Source organism: Pleurodeles waltl, chromosome 3_1, assembly GCF_031143425.1.
Source record: "Pleurodeles waltl isolate 20211129_DDA chromosome 3_1, aPleWal1.hap1.20221129, whole genome shotgun sequence".
NCBI lineage: Eukaryota > Metazoa > Chordata > Amphibia > Caudata > Salamandridae > Pleurodeles > Pleurodeles waltl.
In genome coordinates, this window is record NC_090440.1 from 291063202 (window position 1) to 291084325 (window position 21124).

At 41.0% G+C, this 21124-nt stretch overlaps 1 protein-coding gene across 1 annotated transcript in view; it reads left to right on the forward strand.

Moving 5' to 3' along the window:
• The window catches only part of DNAAF4 (dynein axonemal assembly factor 4), a 165754-nt gene that overhangs the window by 102220 nt on the left and 42410 nt on the right, over positions 1–21124 (forward strand). The window contains exons 6-7 of the mRNA XM_069222427.1: positions 536–645; positions 2572–2725. Coding sequence (XP_069078528.1) covers positions 536–645; positions 2572–2725 — 264 coding nt within the window. The remainder of the gene's footprint in view (positions 1–535; positions 646–2571; positions 2726–21124) is intronic.

Consider the following 21124-nt stretch of genomic DNA (forward strand, 5'->3'; position numbering starts at 1 on the left):
CGTCCAGCGCGTTTTAAGCACTGTTGCCTAACTCCTCCTAGAGTTCTTGACTACTGGAATTTAGTACAACTGTACAGTCAAGTGCCCACAATGAATGAGTGGTTTCACCTTGGTTATCCAATTGCAATACAATAGTAATAGTAGCCCTGGGACATTGGTTGTAAACAGTACTACCCACACAGGGTACTGCCACGCAGCCTCTTTCTGCCCTTGACGCCAGACATAACCAGATGCACATTACCAACTGTAGAGAGTAGCTTGCATCAACTTATTTTAGAAACAAAGCAACTATGCCCAGACCTGGCTAGATTGGTGACTCAACTGGGTCCTCAGTGTTTTATTCTGGCACTTATAAGCCAACCTGTAATAGCAGTCATTAGTAAGGAGGGCAGTTTTGGAGCCAGCATTCACACTGATCCAGGGTCGTTCATTTACCCCAAACCTTTGGTGACAATGAGATGATAGTAGATGTATATATTTATTTTTGCTCCCGAAAAGGGTGACCAACGTCCGGTTTCATATTCTTTAACCACAGTGGCTCCATAAACAAGCAGAGGCTCGAAGGGCTCTTAATGTGGTGGATTCCGAGTTAGACGATCTGAAGGAAGAGGAAAAGAACCCTGAGTGGTTGAAGGAGAAAGGGAAGTAAGTTATCACGATCAGCTTTTCATTGTTGGATTGTATTTTTAAAGTGTGTTTTCTACCTCTCTTTTCCTATGTATGTTTAGAATATAAAGAAACTAAAACCTATTAGGAAGGCTCTTAAATTACTTTTATGTGATGTTTGAATTTGAGATTTCTAGAGAATACCTTGCTTGCGGTATTACACTTGTGACTTAAATCTGCTTTTAGTACTAAGGAATTCATCTTTTCGTACCATACTTAAGACAAACATACTTAAGACAAAGTTTAAAGTGAAGTTCTGGTTAGTTTTGGTTGTCACTTTAAATTTGTTTAAAGCACCTTAGGAATAAATTAAAAAACACAGTTTAACATGCAGTTTTGGTTACTAATTAAAACCGAAAAATCAATTACATTTGCAAGTTATGTAGGACCACGATTTATAACAATACATGCAAACCATAAATTGTAATGCTTATGACCTCATACTTAATGAAACCGATGAAGTCACAAATGTAGATCATCTTACAAATCAGATTGCATTTCACGTTCTATCTACCACTTTGAAAGGGACAACTAACAATGTAACATTTATTAGTTTGAGAATGTGTTGTTGTTTAATTACATTTTGCTTTAGTTGTTGTCATTTATCGACATAAATATTGTGATTGTCATAAGCATTGCATTTGGTGTGCAAGTTATGCTTTTCATGGTCCTTGTGCAGGTCATGACTTCTATTACAAAGGCTTGCATGTACGTTTCTTGATAAGATTGTGTTTGTCGATGTAGTGCTTAGTCAATGTTGATAAGGTTCACTTTAATAAGTAGCCTGCCAACAACCTGGGGATGGAATTTGGACATTGGCCTACTTTCGTTATGATTTCTACCTTTTATTACAAGGCTCTGCATAGAATAGTTAGGAAACTTCATTTAGGAGATCTGGACTTAGATCCTTGTTGTTATCAATGCAGATGCATTGTCTCCTGTACCATCAGTATTTTGTGTCTGTGTGCATCTTTTGTCTGTTTCTGCTTGTATGATACAGCATCCTTATCTCTCTTTGTATAGTTGCCATCTCTGTACTCTTTAACAGACCTTTAATGTAGGAGGGAGAGCAAAAAGGAAATAATCTGGAGAAGAGCAACTTTGATATGCATGATGTTCTGAGAAGAACAGAACTTTGGAGTTTCTTCTGGACCACTAGTCCGGTTTAACTATTTATTGTGCTAGGGGGCCTAACTCCAGAGAATCAGGCAAGAAGAAAACAAACCTCAGTGCAGTGGACTCCCATTCTCGAAAATGTGGGTATCTCTATCTCTCTGACATTTGATATGGAGGCTCTGTCTAGTTGCCTGGGTAAGTGGTCCAGCCAGCTGGCATGCCTTTTGCCGTGGTAGAGAGTGGGTGATTCAAAGTGCTTGTTCTTGGTCCAGTACCCTTTTAAGCCAGAGGTTTGGCAGTACTGCTGTTATTCCTGTCTTAGAGGACCTGAACGATGATATTGAACATGCATTCACAATTCTCTGCATGGGTAAAAGGTTCACATTGTGCCCTCTGACACCCGGACAAGCACACACACACTTAAAACAACAAACACATTTTGCAGTCTTCTTTAAAGTCTTTGAGACTTGAGACGGACTCCAAACTTTGTCTGCACATCAACTTTACTCTTTTTCTGAAGTCATAGCAGGGCCCAAAAACGTTTTCCAGAGGTAATTAATGTAGCACAGTCCTCAGTTCCACATTGAAAAAACTAAATTGTATAATACAAATGGCTTCTTATGTCACACATCCATATTTCCAGTTTCTATGGCATGTCCCTTTCTACGCTGCTCATGTTAACGTATTTTGTTTGTCATAATGCAATCATATTTGGTTCATGTCTTTCTGTGTTTATACCCACTGGGCAATTCTAAACATATGTTTTATTTTTTCCTTTAATTTTCGTAGCAAGTTGTTTGCTTTAGGAAACTACCTTGCAGCTATTAATGCCTATAGCCTGGCTATAAGATTGAACAGCAAGATTCCAGGATTGTACCTGAATCGATCAGCCTGCCACCTGAAGCTGCGAAACCTACACAAAACCATTGAAGACTGCTCAAAGGTATGGTTCTATGGTGGATAAGTTGAAAGGCCATTAAGCTGCTTTTAAAGAGATTATTGCTGATGCTGGTGTAAAGTTCAGTTGTTCTTTAGTCCATACCATTATTCATTCAATGACAACCCTGTGGTGGATGGTTCTGTTGCTGTAGAGAAACATAATTGTGTCCCAAAAATTATTAGAACATTTCTATCTGTTACGTCCAGCGAAAAAAGTTAATTGAATCTTTGGTAAAGCGAATGAATTATATCAGAAGCACAATTCATATCTAAATCAAAGGATTTTCTCTCTGGCAACACATTTGTGGCATTAGCTGACAGAGCGCATGCACACATTATTTTTGCACTAATCAGTTTAGCTACAATGATAAACCTCTGAATATATACTTTTCAACATCCTAATGGAATAGTTTCCAATAATCAGTCATTACGAATTCCGACAATGGCCCTCTTAGTATTGTTAAACAGTTGCATGGGCACCCACCACCTCCTATGTCTGTGGGACAAAGGTATTAGTTAACAGTGTCCCAGAAGAGTAAGTAGCTTGTATATATTCAAGCAAGTCAGTACTTGCCAATTTCTATATTGAAACCAATAAAAATGTCTCTTGCACTCATGCATTACATTTGCAAGTTTCTCGTCACACTAATGGTCTCACTAATCATTTATTTTATCATATGATCATGTTTTCAAATGAATCAGATACAAACGTTCATTTTAAGTGTGGTGGCCTTGGAATATACACTGTAGCTTAAAATAAGTAATTCATTATAGAGGAAGAAGCACATCCATAGTAATTACATTGTGTTTCGTCCTACAGTGTCAACTTTGAGTACACTTCATCAGGGTAGGCATAGTCACTTAACGACCAATTCAGTTTAAATATTATTTACATTTTAAATTATTGAGTAAAACGTTCATATAGCTTAAGGAATTACCAAATGTTAGAGTAGAAAACAACTGGATAAATGTGGAAGACTGCCCCTTAGAGGTGTGTCTTTTGGACTAAATCCTTACACGTTGTTGTAAACTGAAACAACAATTTAAATTTTGTTTAACATGCACATGCTGTCGTTCCAGTACGTAACCATTAACACAGTTCCATTTGCCTTATGTCTACTTTCTTTGACTAGTGCCTGCCTTGAGCAGGATCATCTAACTAGTAACGGGCTGCAAAAGTTAGAGCAGCAAACACAATGTATACCATAGATGTTGTCATGTTTTTCATATTATCTATCGGAGCTCAGAGACACGTAAAACGTGTTTATACGAAGATGGATAACATTAAAAAACAATGAAACAACCATGTTGACTGAAAACTTGGTTAAATAAACATTGGAATGTGTAATATGGGAAATAACATTAATTTAAGTATATTTTAATTTGCAATATCCTGGTTCTACAGTGCTTTTTGGTTAAAAATCAACACCCAGATCATGACCATAGTGCCCCTTGAACAACAACAGTTTCCTCTTGGCCAGAATGGTACGAAACCTGGAGCTGATCAAACAATAATTTGGACAGGACAAGATGTACACTGCTTAGGCATAGTTAATACAGAAGGAAGAAGAAAGAACTAAGAGAAAAAGCTTAGCTATCTGTATCAATGAAGCGCCACATGGATAAAGAGAATTTTCTTTATGTTCTATGAACTGACTCATCTAAAATCATGAACAACACAATGAAGACCAGCTGTTGTTTTCCAAATGGGGAAAAAAAGCAAAGACTAGTGAGTCTGAAGCAAACTATCAAGATCATGCCTCCTGCCTACGTAATCTCCCATTTTGCTGAGAAGTATCCTTCACCAAGTTCAAGCTTATGTGAACTGAGGAAGTGATCAAATCAACAAATAAAATCAAACATTCCAAGCAGCTTGTAAGTCCATGTCTAGCAACTTACAGTACAGAATTCCTACAAATCCCTGCCATGAACATTGCAGGTATCATTATCATGCTGCTGCACAAAAGACTACCCCCCATTTACCAAAAGCATACGGTTGTTACACAGCCACTCCTTAATAAAACTTTGGCTTCTCTGAGAACTTATCCACTCACAGCACAATTATAAAATTCTCTTATAGTGGAAAAGTGGAAACAATTATATATATCAGTATATGTGTGTGTGTGTGTGTGTGTGTATATATATATATGTATGTGTATATATATATGTGTGTATATATATATATATAATAATATATAGTTGTTTCCACTTTTCCACTATAAGATAATTTTATATACGCAACCTCCTACACAATTGCTAATAAAATATTATATCCACAAGAGCAGTACAAACATTAGAAGGATATTGGCCTTAATGAACACAAACGGACAGCTATTATCCTCTTCAATATCGTGAGCTACTTGTGACTCTGTTTATCTATTCATTGACCTAAGTAGGTGTTTGTATGTACTAGAGTTCAAGACACAATAGAACACAGTACTATAATAGAATGTATTCTAAAAATGTGGATAGTAATCTCTGGGCCTACCGTGGGGCCACACCCCAGCAACAGAAAACTGCGGTGGAAAAAGTAGTTCCTTTAAATCGCAGGTTTCAGAGCACTGAACACTAGATGAACAAGTAATATGTTAAGGATAAAGTATTAGCAATGCAGTTGGCAGGAAATATGTGCTCAGCAATGTACAAATTTAATAGTGCATTTTCCATAGCAATTGTAGAAGGACAAGCCTAATGGATGGTGGGATGAATACATTGGCTTGATTCTCTTTCTGGACCAGATCGCTGCTGCAAATGCTCCTCCTTAAGAAGAGTTTTCTCCTGACGCCTTACCAAATTGTCTTCTGTTGCCAGCCTGGATTCATAAATTTCTGTTACATGGCCTTCTGGCACTCGCATTTGCAAAAGTGTGAGTTTGAAAGCGCTTGTATTTTCCCACACCATTTTCCTATTCTTTTGTCCTACTCTGAATGACCACATGCTAACAGCGGGACCTTGCTGGCCATGGAACTGCTTTGTGGACCAATTCAGCGCAGCTTTACTGATTATGCAACTTTACAGTATAACATGAGCATTTAGAGTTTACCAGAATTTTATTCACTGGCAATCTACATTATCAGTTACTCTTTGTGCACAGTTACATCCTACTTTCGTCCTGAGGGTGAACCTTTAACAAGACATGATTCGAAATATCGTTGACAACTACCTGACTTAGAAGTACTTTAATTAGCTGACAATTAGTGCAGTAGGGTGCCCCTGCCATGCAGTTTTTGCCGCCAAAATATTTACTATAAATATTACATTGATATTATCAAAGATGTTGAGTGCTGTAATTTTTGGAGTAATTAGCCGGGGGAGGGCGCGAGTTATAGTTACCTTAGGGCACGAGTTATAGTTACTTGAGATAAATCTAACAGGTGAATTTCTATGGTTTTGTACATTTAAAATGTGGACTTAACTAATAACGTCCCTGTAACCTTTGTTTTTTGTTTTTTTCAGTGAATTCCTATGTTTTTTTTTAATGTAAAGTGATTTTCATTACTATACTTTAATGCAACCAACACCCCACACGGTCTTTGGCTGTACTTGGCTGAGGTTGCCCACAGGACCTGCGTCCAAACCCTATAACTACCCAACCGTGCACAATGGAGATTGGCCTGCAGCCAAACCCTATAGTCACCCAACCTTAAGCTGCACACGGCCACGGGCCGTGCACAACAGAGGTTGGCCACAGGGCCTGGCCTGCAGCCAACCCCTATACCACCCAAACCAGCGCTGCGCACAGCCAAAGCCTGTGCACAACAGGGGTTAGCCACAAGTCCTGGCCTCCAGCCAGCCCCTTCAACCAGCCCCTATACCCACCTAAACCTGTGCTATGCACGCCCTGCGCTAAAGCAGCTCCCTCTCTGTGAGAGCAGTTTCCTCTGTTTGCAATCCCCAGGGCCATCATTGGCTCCATGAGGGGGGCGCGTGCCCTCTCCAGCATGCAAATAGCCCCGGGGAGGTGGCGGTCCCAAGGGCTTGGGGGGGGGGGGGAAGGAGCACGGAGCCCCACCTGCACTCAATTAGGAAAGTGCCCCAGGGAGGTGGTGGTCCCTGGGGCTGCAGGGGGCGCGTGGCCCCCCAGCATTGCTAAGTCTTTAGCCCCTGAGAGGTGGTGGTTCCCAGGGCGGTGGGGGAGGGGCACCCTTGTATAGAAATTGTGAATGGCCCTGGGATCAGGCCCACCAGGGGCTTGTAAATAACAATTGCAGGAGCCTGCGCTTGTGTTTTTTATTTTTTTTCCACAAATTTGCACACCTGTTTTTTGTAGCCCTGGGTGGGTCCCTGGGAACCCCAGCACCAGCGCTAAGGGGTCAGAGTGACTCTACCCTGGCCCCTTGTCTTTTTTCAAATAAGAGCTCTGCATTTCTTTGCACAAGCTTGTCATTATTCGCAAATACATCGCGAAGGATCCGCGTACCTAGATATACAAATGTATTTTCCCTTTAATATCTCAAAAACTACTGGACGGATTAACAGCAAATAAGCAAAAAAGTAATCTGCTATCTTTCTGCCCAAATTTGGTGTAATTCCGTCCAGTGGTTTGGGTAGTCGTGTCTAAAGGTCCTATGGGAATTAACATAGCAAACACCACTTTTTTTTTTTTTTTTTTTTACCCTCCCCCCTTTTTTCTCGTCCCCCGCTTGACAGATCAACCTGAAACTTGCCGTGCACAACAAGAATCACTGGGGCACTTTTTGGGGGAAATTTCGTGAAAATTCATTAAACGTTGCCTCAGATATAGGCAAGTCAAAAAAACGTTTTTTCTATGGAAACACGGTCCTAACTATAACTACCTAAATGTTGTGTCAAAGTATATTGAATTAAGAATAGTCAATCTATTCATACCTTGATGATCAAACTGTAGTATATATTCAAGATATAATTTTGTGTAGGTTGATGTGAAAATGTGTTGTTATGGCATACAAGCGCTCTTACACTTCATTCATTTACAGCACTCCCTTTCTAGCTTATCTCTCCTCTCCCTGAGCTGCAACTTCATTCAGGTCCATCTCCTTTTTTAAACTGTAAGATCTCAACTTTCTCTCACTTAAATCTTCTTTTCCACTCTCACCAGCCTGGCTCTCCAGCTTTGCCCAGTTCTACAACCTAAATATCTTCTCCAAGTGCCCTCTTTTCTGACTCCAGTGGGAAAGTCTTCTCTCCTTCCAGTGTCGTCTGTAGTGTCTCAGGCACCCAGTGTCTAAAGATCCACCCTTTACTGTGCGCAGCTACAGCTAAAAACCTCAGATGCCCACTCTCTTCTGGGTCCTAAGAACCTTCCAAGTCAGTTCATCCTTCATACCAATGTATTTCCCTGGCTTGGTACTCACTGGCTGTTGGCTGGCATGAGAGAAGGGGCAATGTTGAGCTATTTTCTATGGCGAAATCTAGTCTTGTTTGCTGACTCTTGCTTGTATGAGAACAGATTCTGGACACTGACCCCAAGTGTCTACAAACATTACACATCATTTTCGATATCGTTTTTCAACAGAGTCCTAAATTTATTTTCCATAGCGATAGATACAAAATGTGTTGACTAACTCCGACCAGTTTCATATTTTAACACCAGCTCACCCTTTTGCTTTAGCCTTTACCACCTGCATCTAACTATTGACACATCAACTGATCATTTTACTCTCCAGGTTTAGTGCTGAGTCCTTTTACGTTTTTCTGAGGACTGTGCGTGGACTTCCACTAAGAATGAATTCACTTTATTTTTTTAACTGGAGATAAAACCTTGCTGGGTTCGGGGTATACTGCAGATGCAACTCTAGTGAACCTGCATAGCTCCAGTCACGTGTAACTTTACCTTTCAACATAGTGTACAACACTGCACATTTTACCACATTTGAATACATTTGGATCACTTTTAAATGCATCCCATTTTGCAGTTCATTAAGTAAACCTTAGCAACACAAAACGATGATGGACAGAGTGCTGAAACTTTTCAAACACTTGTCGTCTGTGGCTCCTTTCTTTGCGCACCAGTTTGGACCCCGCTATATGCAAATCAGTTGAACCTGTGCCCCATGGAAACCGTCCAACCTGAACTGCCAGGCCAGGTTCTTCCTGGACCAGAGACAAGCATCCTGGGACCAGTTCCAGGGTGTCACCCTTCATCAGCCAAGCTAGCTTAATTCCAGTAGCACAGTGAGCACGGGACCCAAGTCTGGGCATACCCATCCCACTTAGGGCAACTTTAGCAGCACAAAATGATGATGGACAGAGTGCTGAAACTTTTCAAACACTCACCCCCAGTCACAGATCTGGGATTAATCCATTGTTATTTTGCTCACCATGCCAACCAAGTTTGGACCCAGCCATATACATATCAGTTTTGACCATGTTCCCCATGGGAACTGTCCAGCCTGAACTGGCAGGCCAGGCCAAACCTGTCACTTTGGTTAACAGGAACACACACACACACACACACACACACATGCTAACCCTATAAAAAATGTTGCACTTAAACTATTTACATGCCTTTCTAATACCCATACCTAATCTTATGTTAGTATGTATTTGAATAATGCAATTTTATTTAAATCCATAGAAATAACTAATATTTATTGTTTCCATGGTATTCCATGTACTTTTCAATTAATATTGTCACAGGGTTATAATTTATGAATCTTCAACTCCAAATAAGGTCCTCCATCCGTTAGATGTGTGCATTTGTATGCATCACTTCGTACACTTCTCTTATTTGAATTAAATGTGTGCCTTTTGGGTGCCAGTGGTGTTTTTTGTCGCTGATACGAAGTGTTGACATGAATTTCATCTGTATTAAGGCTGGACATACAGGAGAAAAGGCCAATGCCAATTTACCATTCTAACATAATTTGAACAAAACATTGAAATGTTTTACTCAGGTGTGTCATTCTTCTTTTCTACATTTGAAGCCTAATGACACCAGCTATCATTTTTATAATCTATCACGTGAAATCAGTAACCTATAGGAATAATTTCCCTAAGCCGCTTAGAGGATTTTCGCCAATGAGCAACTATAGTTCCTACAACAATCATATTACATCATAACCTACTAGCATATTTATGGTTTCTTTGATGTCCCTCAAGCCTTAGATATAGGTATTTTCTAATTTCGCATGACTTGGGTGCGAATCTTCTTACTCAGTTCTGTGACCAGACTGTGTGTGTTTGCATGCTTGTGTGTTTTAGTCCTTTCTTCTGCCTCAGGTCTGTCTTCCCACTGGGTTCTACTCCTGACATTTAGAGGTCTAAAATATTTTCCCCTTCCTATTAGTCACCTACTTTCAAAACAGGCTTGTTTAGTTCAGCTCTGTTGCACTTTCATGAACTTGGCCACCATAACAATGTACCACCTGGCGGGGATATGGTTCACTTCAAGATTTCTGCTTAACACATTTTATTCCTTTACTGCCTTTTGTGGGGAAAAAGAGATATGACAAAACACAGAATTCGTAATGTAAAACACGTGATCCCATAGCAGCTCAGTGAGAACATATACCAACACTGTAGGTTCAAAAGAACAAAGCAGTAATTTCTTGCAAAAACTGGTTAAAACATTTCAGATTAATGAAATGGAAAAGTAAGCTTTCTTAATTAGTATTCAGAAACGCTGAATATCTCTGTGTACGTGGGATCACGAAACACACTTAAAAAGGAAGAACTCAAAATCAAAGCAAAAAATAATATGCCTATATAAATGTCACATTTGCTTTCCATTATTTCTTTAATATGCATGTATAAAAGAAATATAAAAACTCATTAGAATATTAAAATGGGGTTAAGCTATAAAGCAGCACTGCTGCCCAGAACATTTTCCATTTTCTCCTTTTCAAAGAGAAAACAATAATTGGGAAATGTTCCCATAGAATGCAGCTTGACATAGTGGGAAGATCGCTGTAGCACTCTATCTTCCGCCATGGACTTCTGCAGTTCCAGCATGCTGGGCACTGACAGTTAACAACTCAGTTTATTTTGATGGTCTTGTGAAAAACTTAGAAGCTTACTTCCAGATCTCTATTTGCATTCCTCTTGTTCCTCCAGGGAGTTGAGGAAGGTTGCTTATGATTGTTATGAAGATACCTTTGATTGAGAATTTCAGCAGTAATGGTCAGTTGATGCAGGAATCCAAGCTGACCGGACACTGTTCGTTGTGGGCAATAGTTTGGACAGTAAACTTCAGTATTTTACCTCATATTGTGTCCACACTGTTTACTACATTTGGCGATTAACTGGAGCTCTTTCCATCGCCCACTGACATTTTCTTCTTTTCCTGGTTTGGATTTCTTGGTGCCGAGCCCGTGCTTTGATTCCGAGTGGGAGTTCATGGTGCAGAATCACCTTCAATAAGCTTGGAATCTGCTTCACCAGCATCGTAGCCAACTGACGTCAGGACAACGCTTCTCGAGTTATAGTTACTTAAGATAACTCAAACTATAACTGGGAAATTTCTAATGTTTTGCACATTTAAAATGTGAGCCTAACTATAACTTCCCAGTAACTTTAGTTTTTTTCTTTGAATATATATATATGTATATGTCCATACATACAGCCTCTAGAGAAGTACAAATTAATTTATTTTTCATTTTAAATAGATGGGCAATGAAGAAATTCATGTCGGAAACAATGAGTAGAGAAAAAGTACCACAGACCTTTATGTAAAAGGGATTATGAAACATTAACCAATAGGCTGCCATTCAAAACAAAACATAGAAAACTGGCACTGTGCCTTTAAGGACTTCACAGTCCCCCTTGTATCCCATCCTGCCAAGCAGGTGACAGTAGGAGCCGGAAAAATGAAGTGACCTCTGTTTCTTTTTTTGGCAATTGGGTTCAAAAAAATCTTTTTCAGACATTTAAAAAATATCATCTCTTGATTCTACTCAGTACCTAGAGTACTGACAACCATTTTTCTGACAGAAAAGGTTTTTTTTTCTGTCAAGATATATCTTCACTCTTCGTGAAATGTCCTTCCTGTGGGAAAAAGAAGCCTCAGGCTGATCCGCACTCAGTCTGCATTGTCTGCCTGCCAGAGTCCCATCATCTTGATACCTGTCCTCATTGCCAAAAGTTATCCTGGCACACCCTCGAGGACAGAAAGAAGATGAGGCTTCATGGACATTAGGAGAGAAGAACCGCAGGATCATTAAGAGGCCTTGAAGAACACCAGTCTTCCTCCACAGAGCCTTCCTTTTGCCCCTAAGACCTACACAGAGGAAGATCTTGGGGGAGACATCCGAAAACGTCTTCCCAATCGAAGAGGTAAGGCGTTGAGGAAAATCCCAGTATGTTCACTGTCCAAGACACTGCCAAAGGTGGGGTTGGCTCACCGCTCGACAGTGGAACATACACGATGCTCGATGTCTAGAGTCACATTGCCGGAAAGGAGATACCATGTGTCGATGTTGAGACCTTCATCGACGCTGAGACCACCATCGCTGTTGAGGTCTGCATCAACAGCCAAGAGGCATTCATCACCGTTGAAGTGTCATGGAACGACGTCGATACAACCTTCACCATCAAGTTCCCTGTCAACGGCCAAGAGACACTTGTTAAGGTCTGTAGAGAAAGTTCACACAACGTCAAGGGAAAAGCAGCCGCATATCCCATCGATGTCGAGAGACAAGCATGCACTATCTCATGCTGCAACTTCAACAGAGGATTTGGCTGGATATAGGCTCACGCCTTCAAGATCAAAATCACATTCACTGTTGAACATCTCACCATGGTGGTTGGAAAGTCTACAGAAAAGGCCTATACCTCTGACTCTGAGTGCTCACAAGCATACTCTTCTTTCAGAGTCAAACCACATGCGCCATCTCCTAAATGGACACCTTCTCCCAGGTTCTCCCTAAGTTCACCATTGGTACCTTCTATGATCCCTGCGAAAGTCACGACTCATTGGAGTCACACCCACATATGTCTCCTCGTAGGTCAAGAAGTGCTATAGGTCATTGGTCTAGATCTAAGACGACATCTAATTCCAGATCATGATATAGAAGATCTTCTAACTCGCTTTCTAGGCATAGGCGAAGAGCATTTTCCTGGTCTACAACTTCTTGCTCTTCAGTACAGGATTATTCTCCTACATTATCAGACACACCTCCAGCAAGAGTGTCACCAGTGGACAATCTCTTGACTTTCAATGATGTTCTGAGTAGGGGTGCTACCAAATTAAACTTGGACTTCATTTGTAATCTTTCAGACTTTGCATCATAGAACAGCCCCAAGACCGCCTCTGCCCCTGGTGCCTAGACTTTTAGAGCCTGAGATGCAATTGTTTCTACTCCAGCATTGCTAAGATCTGTCCCAGCTCAGATCCTTAAAAAAAAAGCAAGACTTCTGACCAGGACCCCTTATTTTTAAGAGCCGATCCTCCTCCTAATTCCATGATAGCGGCTGCTGCACAAAACCCCACTGTGCAGCTTCTTCTTTTTTGGTTCCACCAGACAAAGAAAGTAAGCAGATAGTCACTATGTTGGGAACATCTGCTTATACTTTGCTTGGAAGGTATGGTAGTCCCTGTGGGACTTACTGACCAGATTCACTGAAAAACTGCCCAAGGAGGACAGACAAGATATTCATGATATCTTGAATGAAGGTAGCCTGTGCCTAATCAAATTATAAGTGCAGTTGAAGATGCATCAGACCTAGCACTGCATGATTATTCACATGCATCTGTGCAAGGAGGTCATCTTGGCTGCATCCCACTGGCTTAAAACCAGAGGCACAACATTGAATGATGAACCTGCCATTCTTAGGCAACACGCTCTTTGGCATTCATGCAGATGAAGAGAGTTCCAGAATGAAGACATAATTGGACACTCCCAAGGCCGTTGGTCTGGAAAAGAAGAAGGAATTTTGCAGACAGTACAGACTATATGACAGACAATATTTTCCACAGAGTTCAAACCCCTCATTTGCAACAACATCACCAGCAGGCAAGGTAACAGTACCATCCCCGCAAACAATCTAGAGGGAGATGTTCGCAACAGTAAACTGCAGGTGTAGGAAAACCTCCTGCTAAACAATGAATAATCAGTTCCCCCTTCTTCGTTACCAGCTCCTGTGGGGGTGGGGGAGTATTGCCAGTCACTTGGAAGAATGGCAGTTAATCACAAAAGACAGATGAGTCTTGAATAATGTTCTCTTCGCTTCAAGTCTCCTTCTCCTACTGTTCCTTGGTAAAAACATCACAGTATCAGCTTGACCTCTTGCAGACGTTACAGAAAGAGGCAGTTACGGAGGTTCCATGCTATCAAAGGGGATTGAGAATTTATTCCTGTTACTTTCTAGTAAAAGGAAACAACCAAAACAAGAGTTCAGACCCATCTTAGATCTGAGTACTGAACAAATACATATGAAAAGAAAAGTTCAGAATACTGTCCCATTACCATATCTATCCACAACTACATCAAGTGGACTGGGTGTGTGTGATAGACCTTCAAAATGCATACTTTAACATTCCAATTCATGTGAAACATTGGGCGTTTCTCTGCTTCAAAGTGGGATCTTGGCATTATCGGTACCAAGTACTACCATTAGGCCTAAAATCAGCCCCATATACCTCCTCAAAAGGTATGGCAATGGTTGAAGCATTCTTAAGAAAACAAAACATCTTTGTGTATCCTAACCTAGATGATTTGTTGATAAAGAGTTCATCTCCAGCGCAGACAAAGGGACATTTTCAAATTTGTGTCAAGACACTAACCAATCTAGGGCTTTGTGTCAACTTCAAAAAGTCTAAAGTATGCCTAGTGCAAAGAATGCTCTACCTGGAAGCAACACTGGACACAAATCTGCAAAAGTGTGTCCTTCGGAGGAGAGACTATCATCAGTCACTCTTAAATGTCATTCTTTACAGACTCATCATCCATCTGCAAGACAGGTTGCTTCTGTGCTAGGATCAATAGCCTCTTGCATTTTCATAGTTCCACATGGGTTGTCTGTAGCAATGCCTCGAATACCAGTGGAATCAACTTTCCAACCACTGGGAAGACAAATTGACCATATCACAGGCTGCAAGTCAGTCTCTTCCATGGTGGTCTAACTAAGTGAAAGAATCTGATGGTGGGTGTACCTTTCCATCAGGACACACAAGCTCAGACACTGATCACTGATTACAGATGCTTCTCTTTAGGGATTGGGTGCTTAAATAGGTCACTTTCAGACTCCGGGATTTTGGTCAGACAAGGAAAGACTTGCACATCAATATGCTGGAACTGAGAGCAGTTCACCTTTCTCTAAAATATTTCTGTCCAGCAATCACCAAAAACTCTCTCCTTGTTCAAACCGACAACACTACATTTTTTAACAAACAGGGAGGGACCTATTCTCGCCCTCGGTCTCTCTAGGCTCAAGCCATCTGGAAATGGGTAATAGCCAGGAACTTAATTTTAACAGCCATTCAACTGCCACGCATTCAAAATATGCAAGCAGATTTTCTCAGTCAACACTTCAGAGAAAACCATAGGTCTTGCAAGGCATTTTTCACAAATGGGGTTAACCACAAATAGACACGTTTGCAGATGCAAACAACTGAAAATGCCACAACTATGCTTCCAGGTTTGCCTAACAAGGGTCGAAGGGTAATGCCCTTTTGATAAATTGGTCAGGGAAATTTCTCCACGCATTTTCACCAGCTCCTCTCATTCCAACAGTGATTGTCAAACTGCACAAATCCAAGACCAACATGATTCTAATAGCAACATAATGGCCTTGCAGTGGTGGTCCACAGATCTTCTATCAGAGAGGCCACACAAGAGGATCTCCTGTATAAGTGCGGAGGACAGATATTACTTCCAAACCTTCCATCACTGAACTTGACAGCATTGCTCCTGAATTCCTGCATTCTGGACACTTAGGGTCTGTTTTAGGTCTTGGCGGAGGGGACTACTCTGTCACAATCATGACAGATATCCTGTGCACCTTATAACAATCCCATAATATCCTACGGATATCATAATAAGGTGGTCGGACTATCTGCCATGTTTGTGAAGGAGTATTGCCTCCGCCAAGACCTAAATCAGGCCATTAGGCTTTTCTCAAGAGTGCATGGACATTTTAAGAGAGGCTAAAAGACCTTCTGCTAGAAGATCATATGCTTTCAAATTGAAAGGGTTTTATTGATGTGTACACAAAATGATCATAATCTGATTTTATGCCAAGATGTGGTCATTCTGGATCTTCTTCATTTAGCTAAATCTGGGCTGCAATTTTCTTCCAGTAAGATACATCTTGAGGCCATTACGGCCTATAGGAAATCTCCTTCACAGACATCTTTCTTTAAAATGCTAGTGATCAAAGACTTAAAAAGGTGTTCCTTCCAATTAGGTCATATTCTCCTCTGTGGGAACTTAATATTGTTCTCTCCAAACTTACCTGGAAAGCAGCTTTGGTTGCCCTCACTTCAGCTCCTAGGGTAAGTGAAATTCAAGCCCTATGTTCCGAAGAGCCTTGTACAGTTTTTCATTCCAATGAAATAGTGATGAGAACTCATTCCAGTTTTCTTCCAAAGGTAGTGTGATACTTTCACATTAACCAGAATATTTCACTACTTACATTTTTCCCTAACTCCTCCACGTCACCTGAAAGGTCATTAGACACTTGGATAAAAGCAAAGTTATAAGTAATTCAGATCACCTTTTTGTTAACTGTGGCCGGTGAGAACAGGTTTTGCATCCTCTATTTCTAAATGGATAGATTCTTGTATGCTCCTTTCTTACCAGCTAGCACATAAATCCCTACCTGTTAGGCCTAGGGCACACACTACAACAGGAAGAGCTGCTACTACAGCTCAACTAAGGAATGTACCAGTTTCTGAAATTTGTAAAGCCATTACAAGGAAATCTGCTCATACCTTTACTAGGCATTATTGTATGGATTCAGATGCTAAAGAAGATACTCAAGTAGGACAGGTTTCTTTGAGGAATCTGTTTGGTTACTTGTTGGAGCTGGCTGCTCTTGTTTTCTAGTCCGCATTCTTTTGGGATGGGCTTGCTATTCTATTCAGTGCTTATGACTATTGACGAGGATCTCCTGGAAGAGAAAGAAAATTGCTTAACTGTAATCCTAGTTCTCTTCCAGGGGAATCCTCATCAACGTAACATGCAACCCTCCTTCCTCCCCGGATGTAAACGGCAGCAGCTCTCAACAAATTTTGTACTCCGGATTCCTATTTTCCATAAAAATGACCTGACCTAACTGTCACCTGCGGGGCATCATTGGATATACGGGGTACTGTGGGACTTTTAAAGGTGCAGTGCCAATTTTCTATGTTATTATATGAATGGTAGCCTATTGGTTAAAAATGTCTCCTATTCCCTTTCCTTTTCCTTTCAAATAATGGTCTGTGGTACTTTTTCTCTAGTCATTTTTATTATTGACATTCATTTTTTCATTGTCCATCTATTTAAGATGAAAATGAAATGTAATCTGGCCATTTTTACTTCTCTAAAGGATGGAGATATATAGTGCTCCTGGCTCCCAGCATATGAGTGTGGCTATTCAGTGCTTATGACTTTGATGAGGATTTCCCTGGAACAGATCTAGGATTACAGGTAAACAGTTTTTCCTTTGCAGTGGTGAGGAAACACAAGTTGCTTTGATCAGTGAAAGGCACAGTCAGTACAGAGCCCTGCCCTTTGTCTTGAAGTTTCTCTGGACACCTTTAAGTGCAGGGTAGCTGTCCAAGCCTTTCTGGTGTCAAAAAGATTTCTTTTGGCTCCTATTACTGATCAGCCACATTGGGTGGCATGGAAGCGGAATATTGCTAAGACTCTTGTGGGTTTAGGTATCTTGTACAATACTCGTGTCTCAGCACCCCCGCTTTGTCCTGCAACCATAAGGGCTATGTGGACCTCTTGCAGAGATCTGAACCAACTCTTGAGAGTGGATAGCACAGTTAATAATGACTCACCACTTTGGAACAATGGGGGAATTACTGTAGATCGGCAGCCGATCAGACGGGCTCTATCGGAAAAACTGGGAATTAAATCAATTTGAGATGTCCCTGATGCGGACTCGTTTTGTTTCTTTGAGTAATTAAAATCTAAAATTCCCTTTCCCCAATCGCAGCACTGGGAGTATTGGCAAATGAAGCATTGCTTGGGAGGTAAACTATGGCGAGATCTGATTCATCTCTCAGCTTTGCCAGTTGTGGACTATCATAGCTTGTGGGACTTTTCCAAGAGTGGCGTATCTAATATGTACCAAATACCTATTGATAATTTATACTCACATGCTACTTGTTTGCGGCTAAATTCTACTGGCAGGAGTGGTTAGAAGTGGAATACTCAGAGGGCAACTGGGAGGAGTTCTTAGCGTATCATGATCACTCGCTCAGAGAAGGTCTCTTAAAGTTTGCATATTTTTAAATTCTACATCATTTGTACTAGTCTCCCTTCAAATTCTAGAAAACTAATCTAGTTCTCAGTGCAGCTTGTTGGAGGTGTTCTACTATAGCATGTGATCTGTATCACATACTTTGGCCATGCCCTGCACTAGATACATATTGGCGCTATATATGGGAAACACTAAGTTCAACTATTTTTATCCTTTTTGAAGGGTCAGACAAAATGGCTCTCTTACATGACTTTGCTGATTTAGATAATACAACTTCCCGTTGGCATAGATGCATGTCAACGGCTCTTATGGTGGCCATGCTCTGCAATTTGAGACATTGGAGTACAGCACAGGTGCCCACGTATCAAGAATGGATAACTGAACCTTATAGGCTACATATGAACGCCAAATTTATACGGTTCAGGATAAAATCCATGTTTTGATGAGGTTTGGAGACTTTTTATTTTTTTAGACTTTGTGATCATTGACTCTTTTCCTATGGCATGGGACTACTTCTGTTATCCATTTCATTGAGATAGAGTTTGGAGTCTTTTCATTTTAGGATTAGAGTCTGGGATGTTTTATTTGGGGCTTGTGGTGTTATATGTTTGTTTGGTGGGAATATGTTTTACGTGGGGGAGGGTTACCTTAGGTATTGCTTTAACTGTGCTGGCTAAGCCTGATGCCTCATCTGTTTCTTACTGGGGTTTGTTTTTCTTCTCTATTTCTCTCTCTTCTTTCTTTCTTTCTTATAATCTTATTATTACTTACTGGGATCATATTTAGGGATGGATTTAGGTCTTGGCGGTAACGGTCCCGCTGTCTGTTTTCCATCAGAAAACCTGTCCGCCTCCTTGGTGGTCCACTCACCCGATGTATATGTCAGCGGTCCCATAGGCGAAAGACTGCACGAGTCCCCCTGACGCTGCCAGGAATATACACCCGTGTCAACGGCACAATTGGGAAAAGTGGCTGGCAGCGGGGCTCCAGCCACTTTTCCCGCCAAGCAAATCAGATGTTGGCCTTCCCACCAAGGCAACTATGGCAGTGTTACCTCTACACCTGAGTTGGCAGATTGAAAGAGAAATGAGGTAAAAACTTACCCTCTTTCCATTTACACTCCCCTCCCCTTCCCTTCCCGACTTGACCTTTGTCGCTGGACTTGACGGAAAGCATTACATATTACCAGTGGACGTTATCTTAGCACTTAACATTATCCCGGAACAAGTGCAGTAATATATGTTACAGTATTGTTTTTTTTTCAACAACCTGTGACTTATATGTCTGCAAAACATCATTGGCGACACACCTACATTTTCAAAATCTGAACATTTACACAAATATTATTTTGGTGTAAGTATTCATGAACACAGGAACGCTTGCACTAAAATACACTGAATATCAAAATTGTAAACTGTGTTCATGTGTGCACTTTGCAGTGGGACCTGTAAGTGTAATCTTGTGCTTCCAGTTTTGAATGCGAGTTAGTACATGTATACCATTGGGATGGCAATTCTATTCCAATGACACAATAACTTGTACAGCAATACACAATGTGGGGCACATTGTGTGACAGGTGGACTCAGGTCTTCAGGCATGTACTACTTCTGTCATGTGTTGCCTTCCTGGCAATGTGACTAATATGTGACAGTGAAAAAGTGTGGATGCTTCAACTGCCCCTGACTGTGTTGCCCTTCACTTATGTCCTGCCTATAGTTCTGCCCATGTATGGCAATTATTAGACATACCTGGCACTTTGCAGCTTTTACCTTGGAGGGTTGTGAGTGGATTAGCTGGTTCAGGTAGAGAGAGCTGGAATGGGTGATGTGGCTATTTCTGTGTGTGTGCCACTTGCATGTGGGTCTGATGTTTGTTGTGTATGTTTGGTTGTGTTGCTGTGTGCAGCATTCAGCTGTGTTGCTGTTTTGTTGTGGTTGCTGTGTGTTGTGCTTTTGTGTGAGTTTTTGTGTAGAAGAGTGTGTAATTGTGTTGGTTTTCATGGTTGTGTTGGATGTAGGTGTAATGTCAAGTGTGTGTCTGTATGTTGCGTTATGGATGTATGGCAACGTGCGTTTTTGGCATGTAAATGTAGTGATGTGGTGTAATGGCTAGGGATAATAGTGTATATGTAGTGTGTTGTGAAGTGTGCCATGTAGGTGGACACTTATGGCTAAGGTACATTTTGTGTGTGTCACTTACCTCTATTCCATAGCCACTGCCATTCTACAATGTACATTGGCTCCCGTGATGGGCACCCTTCATCAGCAATCCACCGCCAGTACACCGCCTGTATAACTGTAACATCTAGATAGGGGCGGCAGGAGCCAGCCAGCCTGATGGCTAGGAAGCGTACTCTGTTGATGCGGTTGGCGGCTCAACCTTTGTACATCTAAATACAGCAGTCAGAACTCTGTCGACTTGACAGAGTTCACAGGACCGCAGCGGCAGCAGGACTACGGTAGTCTTGCTAAGATATAAATCAGGTGCTGTGTCTAGTTCTTTTATGGAAGTTAAGCACTTTGTGGTATACTTTGTACTTTATTATAGTAGTTTTTTGTGTATTATGAAAATCACTATAAAGAAATGTAGACACAAAAAAAGCAGATTGGTAGAGCAAACTAACTCTGGGCCTGATTTAGAGTTTGGCCGACGCTTTACCCTGTCACAGATGTGGTGAATATCCAGCTGTCTTAATAAAAGTGCACGGCTCTTCTAATGAGGAGGATGGGACATCTGTTATGTATGAGACAAGTAACCCTCTGCCAAACTCTAAACCAGGTCCTCTGCCTCTATTATCTCTATTGTCTCTGTTACCTCTACGGTGGTACCAGATCTAGAACATATTGAGGGAAATCACCTTCCAAAAGTCAATGTCTCTAATGTCAATTTCGATGGACACCTCAATGTAGGATTTAGGTCCCTCACAAAGGGCACCTTACTGTGTAAGGTAAATGGGCAATCTAGAGAACATTCATAGCATCTCAATATGCTGTAACCCAAAGCAATCCATTTAGCTCAGATTTGCTTTTTGCCCTCAATAACATTTGCCTCCGTTTTGAGAAAAGTACAT